Source organism: Martes martes (genome assembly GCF_963455335.1).
Source record: "Martes martes genome assembly, chromosome: 15".
Classification (NCBI taxonomy): Eukaryota; Metazoa; Chordata; class Mammalia; order Carnivora; family Mustelidae; genus Martes; species Martes martes.
The window spans coordinates 45622258-45642889 of record NC_137903.1 but is presented as its reverse complement, the minus strand read 5'-3'; the positions used below and the strand labels follow the sequence as shown (position 1 = coordinate 45642889).

At 40.5% G+C, this 20632-nt stretch overlaps 1 protein-coding gene across 2 annotated transcripts in view; it reads right to left on the bottom strand.

The window, feature by feature from the left end:
• The window catches only part of SOAT1 (sterol O-acyltransferase 1), a 74531-nt gene that overhangs the window by 11098 nt on the left and 42801 nt on the right, over window positions 1-20632 (bottom strand). For both annotated transcript variants that reach the window (XM_080823875.1, XM_080823874.1), the window contains exons 3-7: window positions 19543-19601; window positions 7858-8006; window positions 6404-6463; window positions 2415-2522; window positions 786-1068 (exon numbers count right to left, since the gene is read on the bottom strand). In XM_080823875.1, the coding sequence (XP_080680001.1) occupies window positions 786-1068; window positions 2415-2522; window positions 6404-6463; window positions 7858-8006; window positions 19543-19601 (659 nt within the window). The remainder of the gene's footprint in view (window positions 1-785; window positions 1069-2414; window positions 2523-6403; window positions 6464-7857; window positions 8007-19542; window positions 19602-20632) is intronic.

The following is a 20632-nucleotide window of genomic DNA, read 5'->3' as shown; positions in this document are numbered from 1 at the left end:
GATAACCTCAAAGGCAGAGTTTGGTTTTTTTTTTTTTGATAGTTTCTTTTTTTTTTTCTTTTAAAGATTTTATTTATTTATTTGACAGACAGATCATAAGTAGGCAGAGAGGCAGGCAGAGAGAGAAGGGAGGAAGTAGGCTCCCTGCCGAGCAGACAGCCCGATGCGGGGCTCAATCCCAGGACCCTGAGATCATGACCTGAGCTGAAGGCAGCAGCTTTAACCCACTGAGCCACCCAGGGGCCCCCTCAAAGGCAGAGTTTTTAATTACAAAACAACTTTATCATTTAAATGACTTCTACAGGGGCACCTGGGTGGCTCAATGGGTTAAAGCCTCTGCCTTCAGCTCAGGTCATGATCTCAGGGTCCTGGGATCGAGCCCCACATCGGGCTCTCTGCTCAGCAGGGAGCCTGTTTCCCTCCCTCTCTCTGCCTGCCTCTCTGCCTACTTATGATCTCTCTCTCTGTGTCAAATAAATAAATAAAATCTTTAAAAAAAAAATGACTTCTACAAAATAAATAAAAATACAAAGTGTTCAAGAATAAGATCTGAATTCGTCCTAAACAGCTCAATATAATTTCATTACTAAGAATCAAAGAACACTGAAGATAGTATGAATTTTTAAGACATGAGATGATCTCGTTTAAAACTTTAATTTTATAAATAATAGCATGAAGAACTAACAAGAAAACTGACCCAACTAATACAATTGAAAGTAATAGAATACCAGTATTACTATTTTAACAACACATAGCATTGCATCGGGCAATCCTCAAAACCTTACCTGCTCAAGTATAACAATGCACCGGGAAGCTGGCGGTAGCGTATATGCTAATACAACATACGTTGGTCCCAAACCTAGAATGCCAATCTGGAAGACCATGAAAAGGAAGCAATGGAAGAGAGAATGGACCACTGGGTGAGTACTCCTGCTATAACCTCTCGCCCAACGTTGGAAGAGGAAATAGGGAACACCAAGTGTACTCAAGAACATGGTACACCATGTCCACATAGCAACAGGAAGTTTGCCAAAAGCATAAGACAGGAGACTGAACTCGAGCACCAGCCTAGGGAGAAAAAGCACAAAGAGCACAAAAGTAAATTTTCAATATGCACTGACTGACTCAGAACTCAAAACTTTCACACCTAGAACTCTCAAACTTAGAAAACACAACAACGTTAATCCATTGTGGTCATGAGGGTCAAGTTGTACGAGAAGAAAAGGTGCTTCTAAGACTCTGCTTCACAACATATCCCAACAATAAATATTCTAAAAGCCCTAAGGTAATACAGTATTTGAACATAAGATAACCAAGATAACCTAAATAATAAAACTTCAAGCAGTGATTAGAGTCTATCATTAATAAAATTTAAACTCTAAGATAATCTAATACATAAAAGTATTCAAACAGCAATCACCTATGTTCAAAAGATGATTTTTCAGGGGGCGCCTGGGTGGCTCAGTGGGTTAAGGCCTCTGCCTTCGGCTCAGGTCATGATCCCAGCATCCTGGGATTCAGCCCCGCATCAGGCTCTCTGCTCAGCTGGGAGCCTGCTTCCCTTCCTCTCTCTCTGCCTGCCTCTCAGTCTACTTGTGATCTCTCTCTGTCAAATAAATAAATAAAATCTTTAAAAAATATATATATATATGATTTTTCAGAAGTAAGAATACAAAAATCTATCAATACACTATTATACCATTACCTCAAAATATAATTTTCTAATAATGTACATAATTTGGTGGATGATTACCAGTCATTTTTAAAGTTTTATTTCACTTTTGTATTAAAGAGAAAAGTTTTTCAGGGCACCTAAGTGGCTCAATCAGTTGGGTGTCTGATTATTTCAGCACAGGTCATGATCTCCAGGTCCTGGGATCGAGCCCCGAGTCAGCCTCCACCCACAATCTGGAGTCTGCTTCAGACTGCTCCCCACCGCCCTCTCTCTCCCCCACCCCCACCCTCTGCCCCACCCCCAACTCATGCACACATGCTTATGCACGCACTCTCCCTCAAAAATAAATCTTTAAAAGAAAAAAAAAGGTTTTCAAACATTAAATTCTAATAAGCTACTTATTTTTGATAATAACCTGAAATGCATACCACGGTGAGAAAATTTTTAAATCATATATACAAAATTCTCCCACCTGGAAAATTACTTAGAAACTACTAATTATGGACTCCTAAAATAGACCATTTTAAATATAAAGGTAAAAATAAATAAATAAATAAAAGTAAAATATTCCTTTTAGTTGTCCTTTTCGGGAGAAAAGAATCTCACCCTCCAATCAGCTGCTTTGCGATTTTCTGAAGCAAATTCACCCGAAACACCAAAATTTACCAAAATTTAAATACCATGAAAACTCCCAACACCCCATGCATCAACTAGCCAAATGTCTTTTTTCTTGTCTTACCTTCCTTCATCAATGTAATCTACAACAAGTGTGCTGAGGATAAACAGAATGAGGAGGGCAATAAACATGTGATAGATTGTTCTGATGTGGTCCACTTCAAACAGCTCACTGTAAATACAGTTCGAACAAATGAAATTATATTTCATTTTAAGGCACCATACATTAAAGTCTTTAAAGCAGTTCACCACATTCTTAACCCACCCTCAAATAGTAATCATGACTAAACATCTCCAAGAGGAATCACAGAGTATTAAATGTGAAGCACAGACCATAAATGCCACAGCCAAGGTAAAAACTGAATGTAAAAGCTTAGGGTAAGGCTCTTTCCAATAAAATGATACTACCCCTAGAGAACAGTATGGATATCAAACACTTAGAGCAAATGGGGAGTATTTTTTAAAACCTGCCAAAAGTGAGTGCTTCTCAGGTAGGCAAAACAGGAAACACAAAAGCTATTCCAAATGTTAACAAGTGTTTGTCTTTAATCATATTACATTCCACTCCCTATACCTAACTACTATTAAGTGCTATTCTATAATCCAACTACTACCCTACATGTCTATAAACTTAACCATTTACAAATACTATTATTTTCTATCCTCACCTATCTTTTTATTTGATTAAAACAGGGCTATTTCCAAAATAGAGCAATGACTTTCCAGATGACATTTTCTTGGAGAGGTAATTTTTTGTATTTCACTAAAACAAATTTTTTTAGTTTGTTTTTGCCAAGATGTGTGCTCACATCTACATTAACTTTTCAAGGATATTTTAGATTACCCTGGATTAAGGATCTTCAAATTCCAGTAAAAATCAACCTGAGCCATAAAATATGTGTTTTACTTCCTTGGTTAGAAAAATGTTTTGGGGGGCACCTGGGTGGCTCAGTGGGTTAAAGCCTCTGCCTTCGGCTCGGGTCATGATCCCAGAGTCCTGGGATCGAGCCCCGCGTCGGGCTCTCTGCTTAGCAGGGAGCCTGCTTCCTCCTCTCTCTCTGCCTGCCTCTCTGCCTACTTGTGATCTGTCTGTCAAATAAATAAATAAAAAATCTTAAAAAAAAAAAAATGTTTTGAGGGGGTGCCCAGATGGCTCAGTTGGTTAAGCATCCATCCAACTCTGGGTTTCAGCTTAGGTCATGATCTCAGAAGTCGTGGTAGAGATTTAGCCTTTTTAAAAAATTTTTTGTTTAATTTAAATTCAATTAGCCAACATATAGGAAGTACATCATTAGTTTTTGATGTGGTGTTCAATGATTCATTAGTTGCATATAATACCCAGTGTTCCATCATGCGCCCTCCTTAAAGTTCATCACCCAGTTACCCCATCCCCCCACCTACTTCCCTTTCCACAACCGTCAGTTTGTTTCCTGGAGTGAAGATTCTGTCATGGTTTTTTCTCCCTCTCTGACTTCTTTCCATTCAGTTTTCCCTCCCTTCTGTCCTCTACACTATTTCTTATATCCCACATATGACTGAAACCATATGATAATTGATTTATTTCAGTCAGCAAAATCTCCTCCAGTTACATCCATGTTGATGCAAAAGTTGAGTATTCATCCTTTCTGATGCCTGAGTAACACTCCATTGTATATATGAACCACATCATTACCCATTCATCTGTTGAAGGACATCTCAGCTGCTTCCACATTGTGGCTATTGTGGACATTGCTGCTATGAACATTGGGGTGCATGTGCCCCTTTTTCACTACATCTGTATCTTTGGGGCAAATATCCAATAGTGCAATTGCTGGGTTGTAGGGTAGCTTTATTTTTTAACTTTTTGAGGAACCTCACACTGTTTTCCAGAGGAGCTGTACCAGCTTGCATTCCCACCAACAGTGTTAAGAGGGTTCCCCATGGGACGCCTGGGTGGCTCAGTTGGTTAAGCGGCTGCCTTCGGCTCAGGTCATGATCCTAGCGTCCTGGGATCGAGTCCCACATCGGGCTCCTTGCTCGGCAGGGAGCCTGCTTCTCTGTCTGCCACTCTGTCTGCCACTCTGTCTGCCTGTGCTCGCTCGCTCGCTCTCTCTAACAAATAAATAAATTTTTAAAAAATTTTTAAAAATAAATAAATAAATAAATAAAGAGGGTTCCCCTTTCTCCATATCCTTGCCAACATCTGTTATTCCCTGTCTTGTTAATTTTAGCCATTCTAACTAGTGTGAGGTGGTATTGTTCTTTTTAGCCTTTCTTTCCAGCAGGGCACTGGCAGGGCTTTGTGCTTAGCAGGGACTCTGCTTCCCTCCTCCATCTACCCCTCTCCCAACTGGCGCATGCACACACACTCTAAAATAAATAAAATCTCTTTTAAAAAGCTTTGTAGGGGTGCCTGGGTGGCTCAGTTGATTAAGCCGCTGCCTTCGGCTCAGGTCCCGGGTCCTGGGATGGAGTCCCTCATTGGGCTCTCTGCTCAGCGGGGAGCCTGCTTCTCCACACCCCCTGCCCTGCCTGCCTCTCTGCCTACTTGTGATCTATCAAATAAATAAATAAAATCTTTAAAAAAAAAAAAAAAGCTTTGTAATGCAAGTATACTTTAAGGGCGCCTGGGTAGCTCAATTGGCTGAGCAACTGCCTTCAGCTCAGGTCATGATCCTGGAGTCCTGGAATCAAGTCCCACATCAGGCTCCCTGCTCAGCAGGGGGTCTGCCTCTCCCTCTGACCTTCTCCTCTCATGCTTTCATGCTCTCATTCTCTTTCTCAAATAAATAAATAAAATCTTTAAAAAATAAAAAATAAAAAGTTTTGTAATTGAAGTATACTTTAGGGGCGCCCGGGTGGCTCAGGCGGTTGAGCATCTGCCTTTAGCTCAGGTCATGGTTAGAGGGTCCTGGGACTGAGCCCCACCCATGGGTTCCCTGTTCAGCAGGGAGCCTGCTTCTCCCTCTACTCCCTGCTCCTGCTGTCTCTGGCTATCTGTCTCTCTCTCTCCAGTAAATAAATAAATAACTTATTTTTTTTTTAAGTGCTCTTTTTTTCATATAGAACAATTCTATCATTACAATCTTATAATGTTCAAAATAATTTATCTTCCCCTAGATATATGGCCTTCTCATCAAATATTGATTAAGGTGGCATACAGAAAGTAAACTATGGTAAGTGTAAGATGTTGTTTTTTAAAAAGCACATTATGGGATGCCTGGGTGGCTCAGTCAGTTAAGCCGCTGCCTTCTGCTCAGGTCATGATCCCAGGGTCTTGGGATCGAGTCCCACATCGGGCTCCTTGCTCAGCAGAGTCTGCTTCTCTCTGCGCCTCTGCCTGCCACTCTGCCTGCCACTCTGCCTGCTTGTGCTCTCTCTCTCTCTCTCACTGACAAATAAATAAATAAGCACATTAAGACACTCAAGGTAATTTTCACCAGCCCAACTATTTCAGATGACCTATCCTAACACAGGTGACACTGCAGCAGTATTCTGAGGAATGACTGAGTAAATAAATAAATGATCTACTCAGAGAACAGTACAAAAGAAATATTAATTGCCTACCCAAAGCACATCTTTTTCAGTTCACACATGAGGTCCCATAAGTAATTTATACTGCCTAATTTTCTCTATAAAATTCATACAATCAGGGTTTTAAAGTAAGTCTGAGAAAACTATCAGGTTTCTAAGCTGGCTAGCCAAATAAGAGATAAAAAATACATAATATACCAAGAAACAGCAACACCAAAACACTCATGAGGGGTATACCTAATTAGAAAATGCTTGTTCTAGCTTTTTGGGTAACCAATTTTCTGTATATACGACTTCAAGAAATTTGTCAGAGGACAGATAACCATGTTCACCTCTAACCCCGCCTTTGAAACTACATATAGAACCAGAAAATCACAGAGGAGGAGCAAGACAGCAAATGTACATTAAGTACCAAAACTAATGATTTCCATGAATTCAGAACAAACTCACTAAACATGCATAGATTAAGCAGTGATTTTAATAATCAGAGTAGTTTTTAATTCAAACTTATAATTAATAAAAGCAACTAAAAATACTCACTCTAAGAGAGATTGCCTTAGAACAAAAACCTTTCCATGTTCTGGAGGTGCTCTGAAATCTCTAGGAAGAGCAAAAAATTAAAATAAAATATAAATACTTCAAGTATTTTAAGACATTTAAACCTATGCATAAGAGAAAGAATATTACCAACTACAGCATGTAATAAAGCACCTTTTCACTCTGACCCAGGTATGAAGGGTTTTATGCATGTCATTTACTCCTGAAAAATGCAATGAGGTAGATACATGCAGATCTGGTGAGAAGGAAGAGATGTTAAGCACACCCCAGGAGAGCGGTGCTCAGAAGCACACCGCAGCCCGGCCCCTGTGGAAATGCATTCCTGGCATCAAACACCCCTTTTCCTTCTCCTAAACATCGCTAAGGTCAGAGATAGGCCTCTAGCCATACTCTAGTTCACAGGCTGTTACTGGTCTGTCCTCTGAAACTGCACGAAAATTTATGAGACCTTCACCCTCCCTAATGTCAAAGGACTCCCAACAATCCCCAACAGCCTCCTGATCTTATAGGTTGCCTCCAGTTACTAAAATCTCACATAGTGAATATCTAGCATTATTACCTTTTTTAGGGCTTTCGGCACAACCACCCACTCTGTCAACTATTAGTGGTCAAACTGTAATCCAGAACATGACTGTCAGAGACCACTGGAGCATAAAACTGGTGAGAGCACAGAATGGCAATTAGCGTATATTGGGCTTTGATAGCTTTCCTTCTGCTGCTCTGGATGCCCGACCAATTAGAAACATATACACCAACTGCATTGAACTTTACTGCAAGTATTGGATAATTGGACAAAAAAGAGGCACTTTACTGATGTGACAAAGGGCATGGACTCCTGAGCAAGGCTCTGGCTTCCAATACCCACTGTACGATCCTGGACATGTAAATGTCCCACACTTCAGCATCCTAATTTGCAGCAAGCAGTTCCGGTACCTACCTCGTGGACTCAATGGTTTAAATGTAGAGCGTGCAACAAATGTTGGCTCTTTTGTTCTGTAAGTCAACACAGTCTTATATGAGGTACGGATTTATTATAATCCTCATATTAAGATGAAGAAACCCGGGGTACCTGGGTGGCTCAGTGGGTTGGGCCTCTGCCTTTGGCTTAGGTCATGATCTCAGGGTCCTGGGATCAAGCCCCCACACCAGCCCCGCACCGGGCTCTCTGCTCGGCAGGAAGCCTGCTTCCCCCTCTCTCTGCCTGCCTCTCTGCCTACTTGTGATCTCTGTCAAATAAATAAATAAAATCTTAAAAAAAAAAAAAAGAAGAAGAAATCCACCTTTCAAGTGGTTAATTTGCCCAAGGCAACACAGACCTAATAAAAAGTGGCACCACGGTGTGAAACCAGGCATTTTTACTGCAGTCCAGATTCTAATCGCTGAGAGCATTATCAGAGAACATGTCTGCACCAAAAGAAACTAATACTCATACTTACTTAGCTCTGTGGTTGTTCTCTCCTTCAAGAATAGAAAAGCTTGTGATTGCACACCCACCATTGTCTAGTGATGCTGATTTTTCAATGAGACTGGTCACAAAATCATCAAAGTGACTGCCGACTTCCTTCATAAAAAATGGCTTCAATTCCTAGAATTTTAAAACAAATAAAAACAAAAACAAACAAACAAAAAACATTAGGAACTAACACATGCTTGTGGGTTATCAACATTTTTCCAAGGGATTCTCTTAAACAGAGCTGGATCAAATAAGTCCATGTCAAGTCACTTCACAGAAGTAAATACAGAAAATTGGTTTCTACACAACAGCTACTAGGAGATGATTAAAAGTGCCTTTTCTGAGCTAGGAGTTGAGCTGGAACCTCAAAAACATAGGAAGAATTAAGATTAAGTGAAAAATGGTACAAAGAGACAATGGAAATACTGTCCCACGTAGAAGGGAAGTGCTAGTTCTGGGCACTGTTGTTCCAGGCACTAGAGATACAACAATGAACAAAATCAAGTCCCCGCCTCCATGAAACTTAAATTTCCAATGAGGGTAGACAGGACACAGAGAATGCCAGATGATGGTACAGAAAGAAATAATGCAGAGGTATGGGGGGGCAGGGGACGTGTTTTTTCACAGAGGTCAAAGGAAAACCTCAGACACAGCATGACATTGGAGATTTGAAGGTAAGAGGGCAAGTTAGTGGGTACCTATGGGAAAAGTACCAGAAAGAAAAAAAGCACGAGCGTAGAAAGTCCTAAAGCAGGGAACCTGGACAGGTTTGAGAAGCAGTAAGGAAGGAGGATGTCAAAGCTTAAGAGGAGTGGAAGACCTGAGATTAGAAGAGAAGGCAGGGGTAGGGTGCGCGCCTGGCTGGCTCAGTTGGTAGGTAGAACAAGTGACTTTTGATCTTGGGGTCGTGCGTTCAAGCCCCACATTGGAAGAAGAGCCTATCTTAAAAAATAATTAAAAAATAATAAAAATAAATAAAGAAGGAAAGGGGGGGCGGCTAAACCATGTAAGGTTTTAAAACTTTGCTCCCTACTCCCATCAGTCCACTCGACTTTAAAAAAGAGGCCTGGAGTCTTTAGATGTGGTTAAGGATGTCAAACCATTTCTTTTAGCTAGGATTCCTCCTACTCTGCAACCAGTCTCCTTCCCAATTAAGTATTGGATTAAGCAGACCAGAAATATGAGAAAAAAATCATTAATAAATGTCACACAAATGCCAGTAAAAGCTGTTAAAAATCAGGTCCTAATCCACCCAAACTTGAAGTGAAGAGCACACAGCCAACGTCTTCCAGCACAAGCTCTTGGCTTGGCCTTCCACACAAGCCACCTGCATGCTCCTTTGCCTTACGTGACGGAACTGCAGCTTCCCGTCCTGCAGTGAGAACACCTACAACAACCCCCCACCCTCTTTATCAACGGTACCCTTTTCTTTTCCCCCCTCCTTCTATTTCCTTCCTTCTGCTCCATATTCCAAAACTCCTATCTTTTGATCTTTTCCGGTCACTCCACCAGTAAGAGTATCCCTTGTTATCCTAACCCAGTAACCAACCCCAGGAAAACCCACTATCCAACCCCAGGAACCAAACAGATCTGGACAACTAGGAATATGTTTATTCAGCACCAAAGGTGCTGAGCAAGATACACACAGCCCTGCTCTCACTGAGCTCACCGTCCATCAATGAGGAAAGACGTAATTTATTCACAGTGCAGCGAATGTCACAAAGGGGCATTCCAACTAACAGAACGGGGAAAGAGGAGAGAAAGAGTAAAAAAAGAAAATCACAGGCATCTCAACAGCATGAGAGCCAGCATAAGGTGATGCAGATGTCAAGTTTCCTTGTAACTTCCTTTCACAACAGCCTTGCCCCAACGCCCCCATCTACGACCTCAACCTCTCACACCAAGGACAGGACAGAACAGAACACATCTCAGGAATCTGAACTAAAAGAGCTCTATTTCATTTTTATTATTTTTTTAAAAGATTTTATTTATTTGACAGACACAAGTAGGCAGAGAGGCAGACAGGCCCCCTGCTAAGCAGAAAGAAGGGCTCGTTCCCAGGACCCTAAGATCATGACCTGAGCCAAGGCAAAGGCTTAATTAACCCACTGAGCCACCCAGGCAGCCCCAAGAGTTCCATTTTAATATGATTAATTTGTGTCTCCTTTCCCTGCAGTAAAATTCATATGCAGGAAGGAAAAAGATGTCTTTAGTGCTGAGTAGTGAAGTAGTAAAGAGACAGAAGCTTTCTGCCAGGCAGACCTGGGTTCAAATACTACCTCCGCCACTTGAGTGTGGTGGCCTCAGGCAAGCTCTTTTTTTATGAGCAGTTACTCAAGTGCAAAGTTGACATGAATAAAAACATCTAACTAAACTAGTTGTGTAATTTTTTTTTAAAAGCCCCAAAACAAATCCCCTGCAAAAAATGCCCAGCACAGTACCTGACACAGTCATCACCTTACAGCTATCTGCTGCTCCAACCCAGTCAGAACTAACCAATGAAGAGAAAAAAAAAATGCACAATAAAAATCATCCTATAACTATTTTTATATGTATTTTTATTTAAATTCCAGTTAGTGGGGGCACCTGAGTAGCTCAGCTGGTTAAGCATCGGCCTTCAGCTCAGGTCATGATTCCAGGGTCCCGGGGTCCCCATCGGGCTTCCCTTGCTCAGTGGGGAGCCTGCTTCTCCCTATCCTTCTGCCTCCCCCTGCCTGTGCTCTGTCAAATAAATTAAATCTTTAAAAATAAGTAAGTAGGGGCGCCTGGGTGGCTCAGTGGGTTAAGGCCTCTGCCTTTGGCTCAGGGCATGATCCCAAGTTCCTGGGATCGAGCCCCGCCATCAGGCTCTCTGCTCAGGCTCTATGCTCGGCGCAGAGACTGCTTCCTCCTCTCTCTGCCTGCCTCTCTGCCTACTTGTGATCTCTGTCTGTCAAATAAATAAATAAAATCTTTTAAAAAATAAGTAAATAAGGAAATAAATTGCAGTTAGTTAACATACAGTGTAATAGTATTAGCTTCAGGTGTACGATATAATGATTCAACATTTCTACACAACACCCCGTGCTCATTAGAAGCGCCCTCCTTCATCCCCATCACCTTTAAATCACCCCCCACCCACCTCCCCTCTGGTGACCATCTCCTGCCTTTGTCTCTCTCTCTCTTTCCCCCCTATGCTCATGTGTTTTGTTTCTTAAATTCCACAGAAATGAAATGCCTTTCTCTGACTGACTTCTCCTGCTTAGCATAATTAACTCCACGTGGCCATGTCACTGCAATGGAACTATTAAAAGGAAATCATTCAAATCTGCCACATTCCTGTACACAGCATTATACTAACCAGATGCCTAATACGCATTTCTTTTTTAAAAATTATTATTAACATATAATGTATTATTTGCCCCAGGAGTACAGGACTATGAATCACCAGGCCTACACACTTCACAGCACTCACCACAACACAAACGCTCCCCAATGTCCATAACCCAGCCACCCTCTCCATACCCCCACTTCCCCCAGCAACCCTGTTTGTTTTGTGAGATTAAGAGTCTCATGGTTTGTTTCCCTCCTGATCCCACCTTCTTTCATTTTTTTCTTCCCTACCCCCACAACTCCCCACCCTGCTTCTCAAATTCCTCATGTCAGAGAGATCATACGATAACTGTCTTTCTCTGATTGACTTATTTCGCTCAGCATAACTAATATTCATTTCTTAATGATGAGATTTCTCCTCTTCTTCCGAGGAATTCAAGTGCACAGGAGCTGCTGCCACCAGGACACAAGGAAGAACTCAGCTGTGGGCACCAAGTTTCCTTAGCCTCTCCTTTCATGTATCTAAATACTGATGAAAATAGTGAGTGAGTGCTTGTTGCTATCACTCCCCCATGTAAGAGGAAATACAGAAAAATACAGTACAAATAGTGCTCCACTCCTGCCTTTGGAGTTCTTCCCTAATATGAAACTGTCATTAACCAGAACGTCACACTTTGGGGGCGCCTGGGTGGCTCAGAGGGCTAAGCCTCTGCCTTCAGCTCAGGTCATGATCTCAGGGTCTTGGGATCGAGCCCCACATCAGGCTCTCTGCCTACTTGTGATCTCTGTCTGTCAAATAAATAAATAAAATCTAAAAAAAAAAAGAACGTCACACTGTGATCATTATAAATCGGAACAATCTGATACTAGTAACCTGAAAAAGGAGACTGGAATGTTACAGGCTTTCTAATCTGCTGATCTTCTCAACCTCACCTCTATGAATATTAACTTCATTCAGCCCATGGATTATGACTGTCCAAGCACGATGACAGATGGACAGAAGGACAACCAAAGGAAGGAGGCAGGCAGTTAATTAGAAACTAGAAAAGTAGGTGCTTAAATCACTGTATTTTAGAGTTCAAAGAAACCTCTGACACAGGGCTCTATCACTTAACCCTGAAACCATGAGCTGAGCCAAAATCAAGAATGAGACACCCAAGTGACTGAGCCACCCAGGCACCCCAAGAAACCTCTTTTAAAAAGGGCGGGGGGGCCTGAGTGGCTCAGTGAGTTAAGCCTCTGCCTTCAGCTCAGGTCATGATCTCAGGGTCCTGGGATCGAGCCCCACATCAGGCTCTCTGCTCAGCAGAGAGCCTGCTTCCCCCCGCCCCCCGCCTGTCTCTCTGCCTACTTGTGATCTCTCTCTCTGCCAAATAAATAAATAAAATCTTAAAAAAAAAAAAAAGAAAAAGGACTTTACTTATTCATTTGAGAGACAGAGAGAGAGAGAATGAGCATCCATAAACTGGAAGCCCGTATCTCCCTTTCCCCTTCACCCATTCTGCCCATCCCCTTACCCCTCTCTCCTCTGAAAGAAAGCCCATTTTTAAAATAAGCAGCTGAATTGGACAACTTCTAATAATCTAAGAACAACCACCATGAAGCCAAGATCCCACAGTCCGAACACTTACTGAAGGCACTTACAAGTAAGTGATCAGAGATGAGACTGAAAAAGCAAATGGGCTACAACATGACAGACCCTTAGGCCATTTTAAGAATTTTTCATTTTTTCCTAAAGGGCAACTGGAAACCAATGATGGTTTAAACACATAACATGCTCAGACCTACATTTTAGAAAGGTAATTCTTCTAAAAAGCCTTCTAAGGAGAGGTTACCTTGAACTGAGTCTTACTAAGAATGAGAAAAGAGCAGGGTCATTTATGAATAGATAAAATCACCCTTTCAAAGGCACAAAGGCATGAAAAAAATAAAAAAGGCAGAGAGAAACACCAAATAAAAACATACACTGAGAACAGTGTAGAAAAAATTATACTCCAACTCCACAAGGTCATATTACTTGCTAGACCATAAACTAACTACTTGTTCCCCTGACTCACTGCCTGGCTTTACACAGTAATCTTTTAAACCCACAGTGGTGTGGAACCAGAAACCGGACCTTTTGGGGCAAAACAGGTAACACAATAGAACAAGTAATACAATGTTTAGGTCTTAAACTAAATTAACTCAAGAGAGGTTTCCCCTAAATTCACTCTAAAGCTACTACATCTTATTCATTTCTTTCACTGCACTTAATGCCATCTGAAATTCTGTATATTTCTATTTCTTGATGTCTTAATGTCTGCCTCCCCAACCTGAGTTTAAACAGCACGTCTTTTTGTTACCAGCGCACATCTAGTACTCAGCAAAGGAACTGGCAAGACTGTAGACGTTAAGTGTATTTCTAAACAGCTTTTGAAACCAACCCCTGGCACTGAAACTCAATTCACACCACTGCTGACTTTACTCAGTGTCTATCACAAAGCAGAAAGTACTTGTGTAAAAGAATTCCCTAGCCCTGATTTCTTTCTAAAAGGTTATGAAGGAAAAGGGACTAAAAATCACTACTGTTGCCACTGTCGGTGATGCCTGGGATTTATTCAACGCCTGTTAGGGGCTTTTATACACTACTTTTATACACTACTAGTTCTAGTTCTAAAACAATCTTTGTGAAATAAGCAACATAATTCCTATTCTACCTAAGAGAGAGCCAAACTCGAATAAATCAAGTAATGTGACTTGTCCAAGGTCACAGAACTTGTAAGCTAACTAGGATGAGAACCCCCAATCTATATGACTCTGAGTTCATAAAACATTATACTGCTTTCCATTGTACTTGATCTAAAATGTTCTCTATATGGGGGCGCCTGGGTGGCTCAGTCATTAAATGTCTTCCTTCAGCTCAGGTCATGATCCCTGAGTCCTGGGATGGAGCCCTACATCGGGCTCCCTGTTCAGCAGGAAGCCTGCCTCTCCCTCTCCCACTTCCCCTGCTTATGTTCCTTCTCTCACTGTGTGTGTGTCTCTCTCTCTGTCAAATAAATAAATAAATAAAATCTTTAAAAAAATAAAATAAAATAAAGTATTTTCTGTATGATTAGTACCATAAGCCAAACATAAAACCTAAAAAAAAAAGTCAACAGTGTATGGGTAGCCTGAAAATGGTAGGTAATCTAATAAATCAGTCCTATGACAAACATTCCATTTGAATGCACCAATGTAAAAAAGAGGTTTACAGTCATAAACAGTTCACTGTAATAAACTCCTCCTCCATATTAAACACACACACTTGTTTGGAAGTCTTGAGCATTAACTACTGCATAATCCTTAATACCAGAAGCCAAAGGTTCAAGATACCCAACTAATGAAATTAGAGCTCTAAACTATAATCCCTTTTTATTTAAAATAAAATACATCCAGAGCTGTCTCCCAGCTTAAGTCAGACTACCATATTCCTGATATCACATTATTTTCAATACAAACTAAGCCGAAACACATTTATTTTCATCTATTCAGGGAGCTCCCCATCTTACCTGATTGATATATTCTGCCATTTCTCATCATCTTTACCAACCTCCTTCACTCAGCCATTGTTAAATGTTAGAAAACCAGAGTAGTAAAAATACATTCCTAGTAATTAACGAATGATACATTCATACAAATGATTGTGAAATCATTTTATATTACATTTTCAAAAACTATTTTAACACAAAAAATCCCACAAAATAATGTCTAAAAATATGTAACTGAACATATGAATTGATGCTATTTTTGCCGTTAAGACTTATGCGGTATAAGCCTAGATGTGTCTACACTGTCCACGTGAATCTGTGTATACAATGGAAGAAGGAAAACAAAATATTGGGTGTGGGGCAGAACCAAAATGTCCCTCAATCAGCGAAATACAAAGTATCAACATCTGACTAGTTTTGATATTTTGGATTCTCATTAATGTAAAATAGAGAGTAACTACCACATGTAAGGTCCTCAATAAAGCTCTAAAATAATGTAATTTCTTATCACAAATACCAACCTACACTGACATCACTTTTCAGCTTTCAAAGAACATTTTTGAAGTATCTAATTCAGTTGTTGTTCCTCTTTTTATCCATTTTATACAAGATGTTCTCAGCTAGCATGAGGACAGAACTGTGACTTCTTCAGAATCCCAGCACCTAACACAGTGCCTGACAAAGGAACCAAGTAGGTTATTTATGGAGCTAGATTACTGAACATTCCTAAGAGGGCAATATGACAGGCACTTTCCTGCATTTCTAAGTGATGAAATCATAAAGAACAATAAACCAATTTTCCCAAGGTTCATCAAAGGAAAGTAGAGACTGATACACCTACATATTTTAGCAAAATGGAAAAAGCCAGAAAGAGAGGTATCAGAAGGATACAATCACGTGGACACAGCCAAAAGAAGACGTCTTGACCAGAAGATCAAGGGCAGGGAAGGAGAATGGACAAGTTGTAGTAGAGGCTGTTAGTTATCAACCCTCTCTTGTTTTCCTAACTCAGTCCTGCTCCCTGAAACTCAGATGAACTGGCTGGAGTCATCTGGACAATGAACAGGAAGGTCACAGCCTACAAAATCAAAAGCACAGAGGTAGAAGGAACCAGGATGCTGGAAGGACCACAGAGTCACCATAACCATTCTAGCCTTCCCACTTCTAAATCATTTACATGGAAGGGCAATACACAAAGCCACAATTATTTGTGTTCATCTTATGTTAGTCTCCTACAGCACAACCTAACCTCAACGTACATAATAACCAAACAACTTCTGGGCAGGAAAAACTTAAGAGATTTGTCACTCCAGCAGTCTGCCAATAAATCAAATAGATTGGCACTATCTAACCACTCACTTTTTCAGAAGAGGTTACTCGGATGAGCAATAAACCATAACGAGAAGTCCTCATTTACAGACATGCCATCTGAGCCTTACTCATTACGGCTTGCTCATTTAATAGTTAGGCAACAGCATAAGGTACCGATGTGTCAAACAGGATCTTAAATGCTACACCAGAAGGAAATGAAATATGTTGCAATAAATATGTGTTTTTAAGAAATAGAAATAGGAAGTAATTTTTCATCCCCTCATATCAGATCTAGCATTCCCTCTATAAAGTTGTATGAATTAATGAAAGTTCTACAAATATTCATAGTATCAAGGCACTCCCTTTTAACTCTTTACTCACTTCTCTCAGAAACTGTCCTCTGTGGTTAGACCAGGGCGATACTATATGGCCCTGCCCTTCCCGCCAAAACCCAATTCTCTCTCTCTCATAAATCTGAAACTCTGAGAGGAGACTGAAAATCTGATTAACTGAAAAATTCAGAAATACATGAACTCTTGCTATTAAAGCCTTTCCATTTCCAAATCTTGTGTTCAACTTCTGGGGTTCTATGAGATGCATTAATATCTTTCAAATGTTTCCATTTATACTTAAGCCAGAAGTAGGTTTCTTTTATTTACAACCAAAGAAATTGTTTCAAATAGTTTCATTAACACAATGTTAAAACAAAGTTAATTTATCTATTAACAGTAAGTTGGTTGGGATTTAATCACTTGAATCTCCCTTGGACTATTCCAAGAGCTTTTAAATCTTATTATAACACAATTCTAAGGACTTCAAAAGGTCATGATTAAGAATTACATGGGGGCACCTGGGTGGCTCAGTGAGTTAAAGCCTCTGCCTTCAGCTCAGGTCATGATCTCAGGGTCCTGGGATGGAGCCCTGAATGGGCGCCCCCCCCGCCCCCCCCCCCGTCTCTGCTCAGCAGGGAGCCTGTTTCCTCCTCTCTCTCTGCCTGCCTCTCTGCCTACTTGTGATCTCTGTCTGTCAAATAAATAAATAAAATCTTTAAAAATAATAATAATAATAAGAAATACATAATGTTGTATAATATCACTAGCACTGAATTTTTTTAATACTTTAAACTTTTTTAATGACAGACAGCATTTGTACCTAGACATGACCTTAACAGATTCAATCAGTTCACCCACTAATTTCATCATCCTCTCTGTCATGTCTTCCCTTCAGACTAGAGTTTCAATACCTGACAACCTTTCCACACCTTTCTTTAATATGAGCTCTTCTATCTGTATATCTCAACTTTCAGGAAGTTCTTTGTTGGTTGCCAGATTTTGCAAATAAGCATATAGGACACTCAGTTAAATATGAATTTGATAAACAAATGACTTTTTTAGTATAATTATATCTCAAATGTTGCAAAATGACTAAAAAATTATTTATCTGAAATTCAAATTTGGCTAAGTATACTATATTTTATCTGACAATTGCAGTTCTGTGGAGCTGAAAGAGTTGCCCAGTAAAATCTACAGATTATCCATTTCCTTTACACCAGGAAACAGTGAGTTAGGAGCAAAAGTTTAGACCAGTTATGCAATGACACAGCCTACTGGAGCTGAACAGAGCCCTGGAGATGGTGAGAACCATGTTTTCACCTTAAAGATTAGGGGAAGATGGTCCAAAGTAGTTGAGTGAGAACTGGGTCAGGGCATGACTCCAAACTACAAATGACTAAAAAGATTTTTGATTTTCATTTGTTTTAAAAATTATTTCTAGGGGGACGCCTGGGTGGCTCAGTTGGTTGGGCCACTGCCTTCGGCTCGGGTCATGATCCCAGGATCCTGGGATCGAGTCCCGCATCGGGCTCCTTGCTCAAAAGGGAGCCTGCTTCTATCGCTGCCTCTGCCTGCCTCTCTGCCTGCTTGTGTGTACTCTTTCTCTCTCTCTCTCTCTCTGGCAAATAAATAAAAATCTTAAAAAAAAAAAATTATTTCTAGGGGCAGCTGGGTGGCTCAGTTGATTAAGCAACCAACTCTTGATCTCAGCTCAAGTCACACTCTTAGGGTATTAAGACCAAGCCCCGCCTTGGGTCCTCACCAACACAGAGCCTGCTTAAGATTTTCTCTCTCCTTTTCCCTCTGATCCTCCCTGCCCTCTTCCTCTCTAAAAAAAGAAACACAATAATTTCTAAAAACCCACAAAAGAGAAGAACAAGTACATTTCATGGCCTCCAAATAATATTCACATACCTGTCAACCTCAATGGTCCTTTCACATTAGTAAATACCAACCCATAAAAAAAGAATGTAACCATTTAGAGATCAACCTTGTAAATCAGATAATTTAATAAAATTATGTATGTAAACCATCTGGTACACGGCCTAGCCCATAACAGGACTGCTAACAGGACTGCTCTCCTCCCTGCCCGTTTACCCTATCTAGAATACTAGAATATTACAGTAGCTTTCTATCTTGTCTCATCTCCAAAGTCCATACATTATCTTCAACTTTGCTATCAAAATAACGTTCCTAATCTCTCTCAAAAAATTCCAATTAATAAACAATGGTAAGATGTTTAATCTCATTAGATATCAAATTACCAATTAAAACATTCCTAAGTATGTAAGTTCACCAAAAAAATTTTGGTGACTAGAAATAAAAAGGGGGAAGAAAGGACACCATTTCAAGCTGGTACTTAGCAAACTACAGAAGCAGCAGCATTTGAGCTAGAATTTGATGGATATGCAGTATTCTGACTAGTGAAACAGAAGTTACAGGTTTCAAGGAGAAAGAGCTGTATGAAGAGGGCATGAAGACAGAGGGGAAAAAGTGCTTAACAATCTAGCCCCAGTTGTCCAACTGTATTTTTTTTTTTCTGTCACGTTCTAATAGGAGCACAGATGCCCATCAACTGAAGTGACATTTCCAAGAGATCTAAGCTTCCTACCTCCATACTTCTGCTCCAGCCATACCCTCCCTAACAACAGGAATCCACTTTTAGATTTACTGCTGAGCCATTATTCACTACAAACCATGACAGGTGGTGATAGAACCTTTCATATAGCACTTGTACAGACATTCAACTATATCACGGTTCACTAAAATCAAGTTCTGCTGGTAAAAGCCAGAAAATGAGGGACACCTGGGTGGCTCGGTTGGTTAAGTCGCTTCCACTGGGGTCATGATCCTGAGGTCCTGGGATGGGCCCCACATCAGGATCCCCGCCGGGAGTCTGCTTATCCCTCTCCATCTGCCTTACCCCCACTTATGTTCTCTCTCACTCTCTCTCGCTCTCAAATAAGAAGCTAAAAATCTTTTTAAAAAATTTTAAAATAAATAAAAGTCAGAAAATTGAGAGTGGTGGGCAGGATGGGGAGAAAAAGCAATTGGGTTCTTACATGTAGGATGACAGAAGTGGCAGGATAGTGTCAACTGAGAAGAAGGTAAATTATTCTTTAAGCAACAGAGCATCAAACACTTTCTAAACAAAATTCCTTACCCTAACTCTACATTCTTCTTTCAGAACAGGAAGCTACTTACCTCTGCCTCTGCTGTCAACTGTATCTTCTTTGCCATCAACTGTTTTAAGTTAATCCTACCTAAGGAAAGAAAATAAGGCAACTCTTAAGTTGATGGATATAGCTATTAACCAGCACTATTTTAATCATGAAGTTGAAAAACAAGCAAGAGGATGGCTATGTAAATTATAATACAACCACAACATGATATAACTTAAAAAATGAAGCATGGGCAGTATCAATAGAAGGAAATTTATACATAAAAATGTTACGAAGGACACCTAGGTGGCTCAGTTGGTTAAGCATCTGCCTTCTGCTCAGGTCATAATCCCAGGGTTCTGGGACTGAGTCCTGCATCAGGCTCCCTGCTCAGGGAAGGACACCTAGGTGGCTCAGTTGGTTAAGCATCTGCCTTCTGCTCAAGTCATAATCCCAGGGTTCTGGGATTGAGTCCTGCATCAGGCTCCCTGCTCAGGGAAGGACACCTAGGTGGCTCAGTTGGTTAAGCATCTGCCTTCTGCTCAAGTCATAATCCCAGGGTTCTGGGATTGAGTCCTGCATCAGGCTCCCTGCTCAGCAGGGAGAGCCTGCTTCTCCCTCTGCCTGCCACTTCCCCTGCTTGTGCTCTCTCTCTCCAACAAATAAATAAAATCTCACCAAAAAAAATATTAAGAAGAAAAAACAAAACTACTATAGGTACACACAGTAATGAGAACTGTATTAATCGTATGATGCTTTAAGATCCAATTCTGACCATGAGAAATTAGACTCTGAATGGATCTTGCAACTGTGACTACAAAAAATGCAACAGTAGAAAACTCAGATACACCGGACTTAATCAAAATTTATTCCTGCAAAGGACAACATGAGGAAAGTAAAAAGACAACCCACAGAACAAGAAAAAAAACATTTGCAAATGTGATCAGGGACTTATATCTATAAAGAATTCTTACAACTCAGTAATACAAAGACAAGTAATCCAGTTTAAACATAGGCTAAGTATTTGAGCAGACACTGCTCCCCAAAATATATCCAAATAGCCAATACTAATAAGATACTCCATAATACTGGCCACCAGTAAAACACAAATCACAACCATGACAAAACAGCAC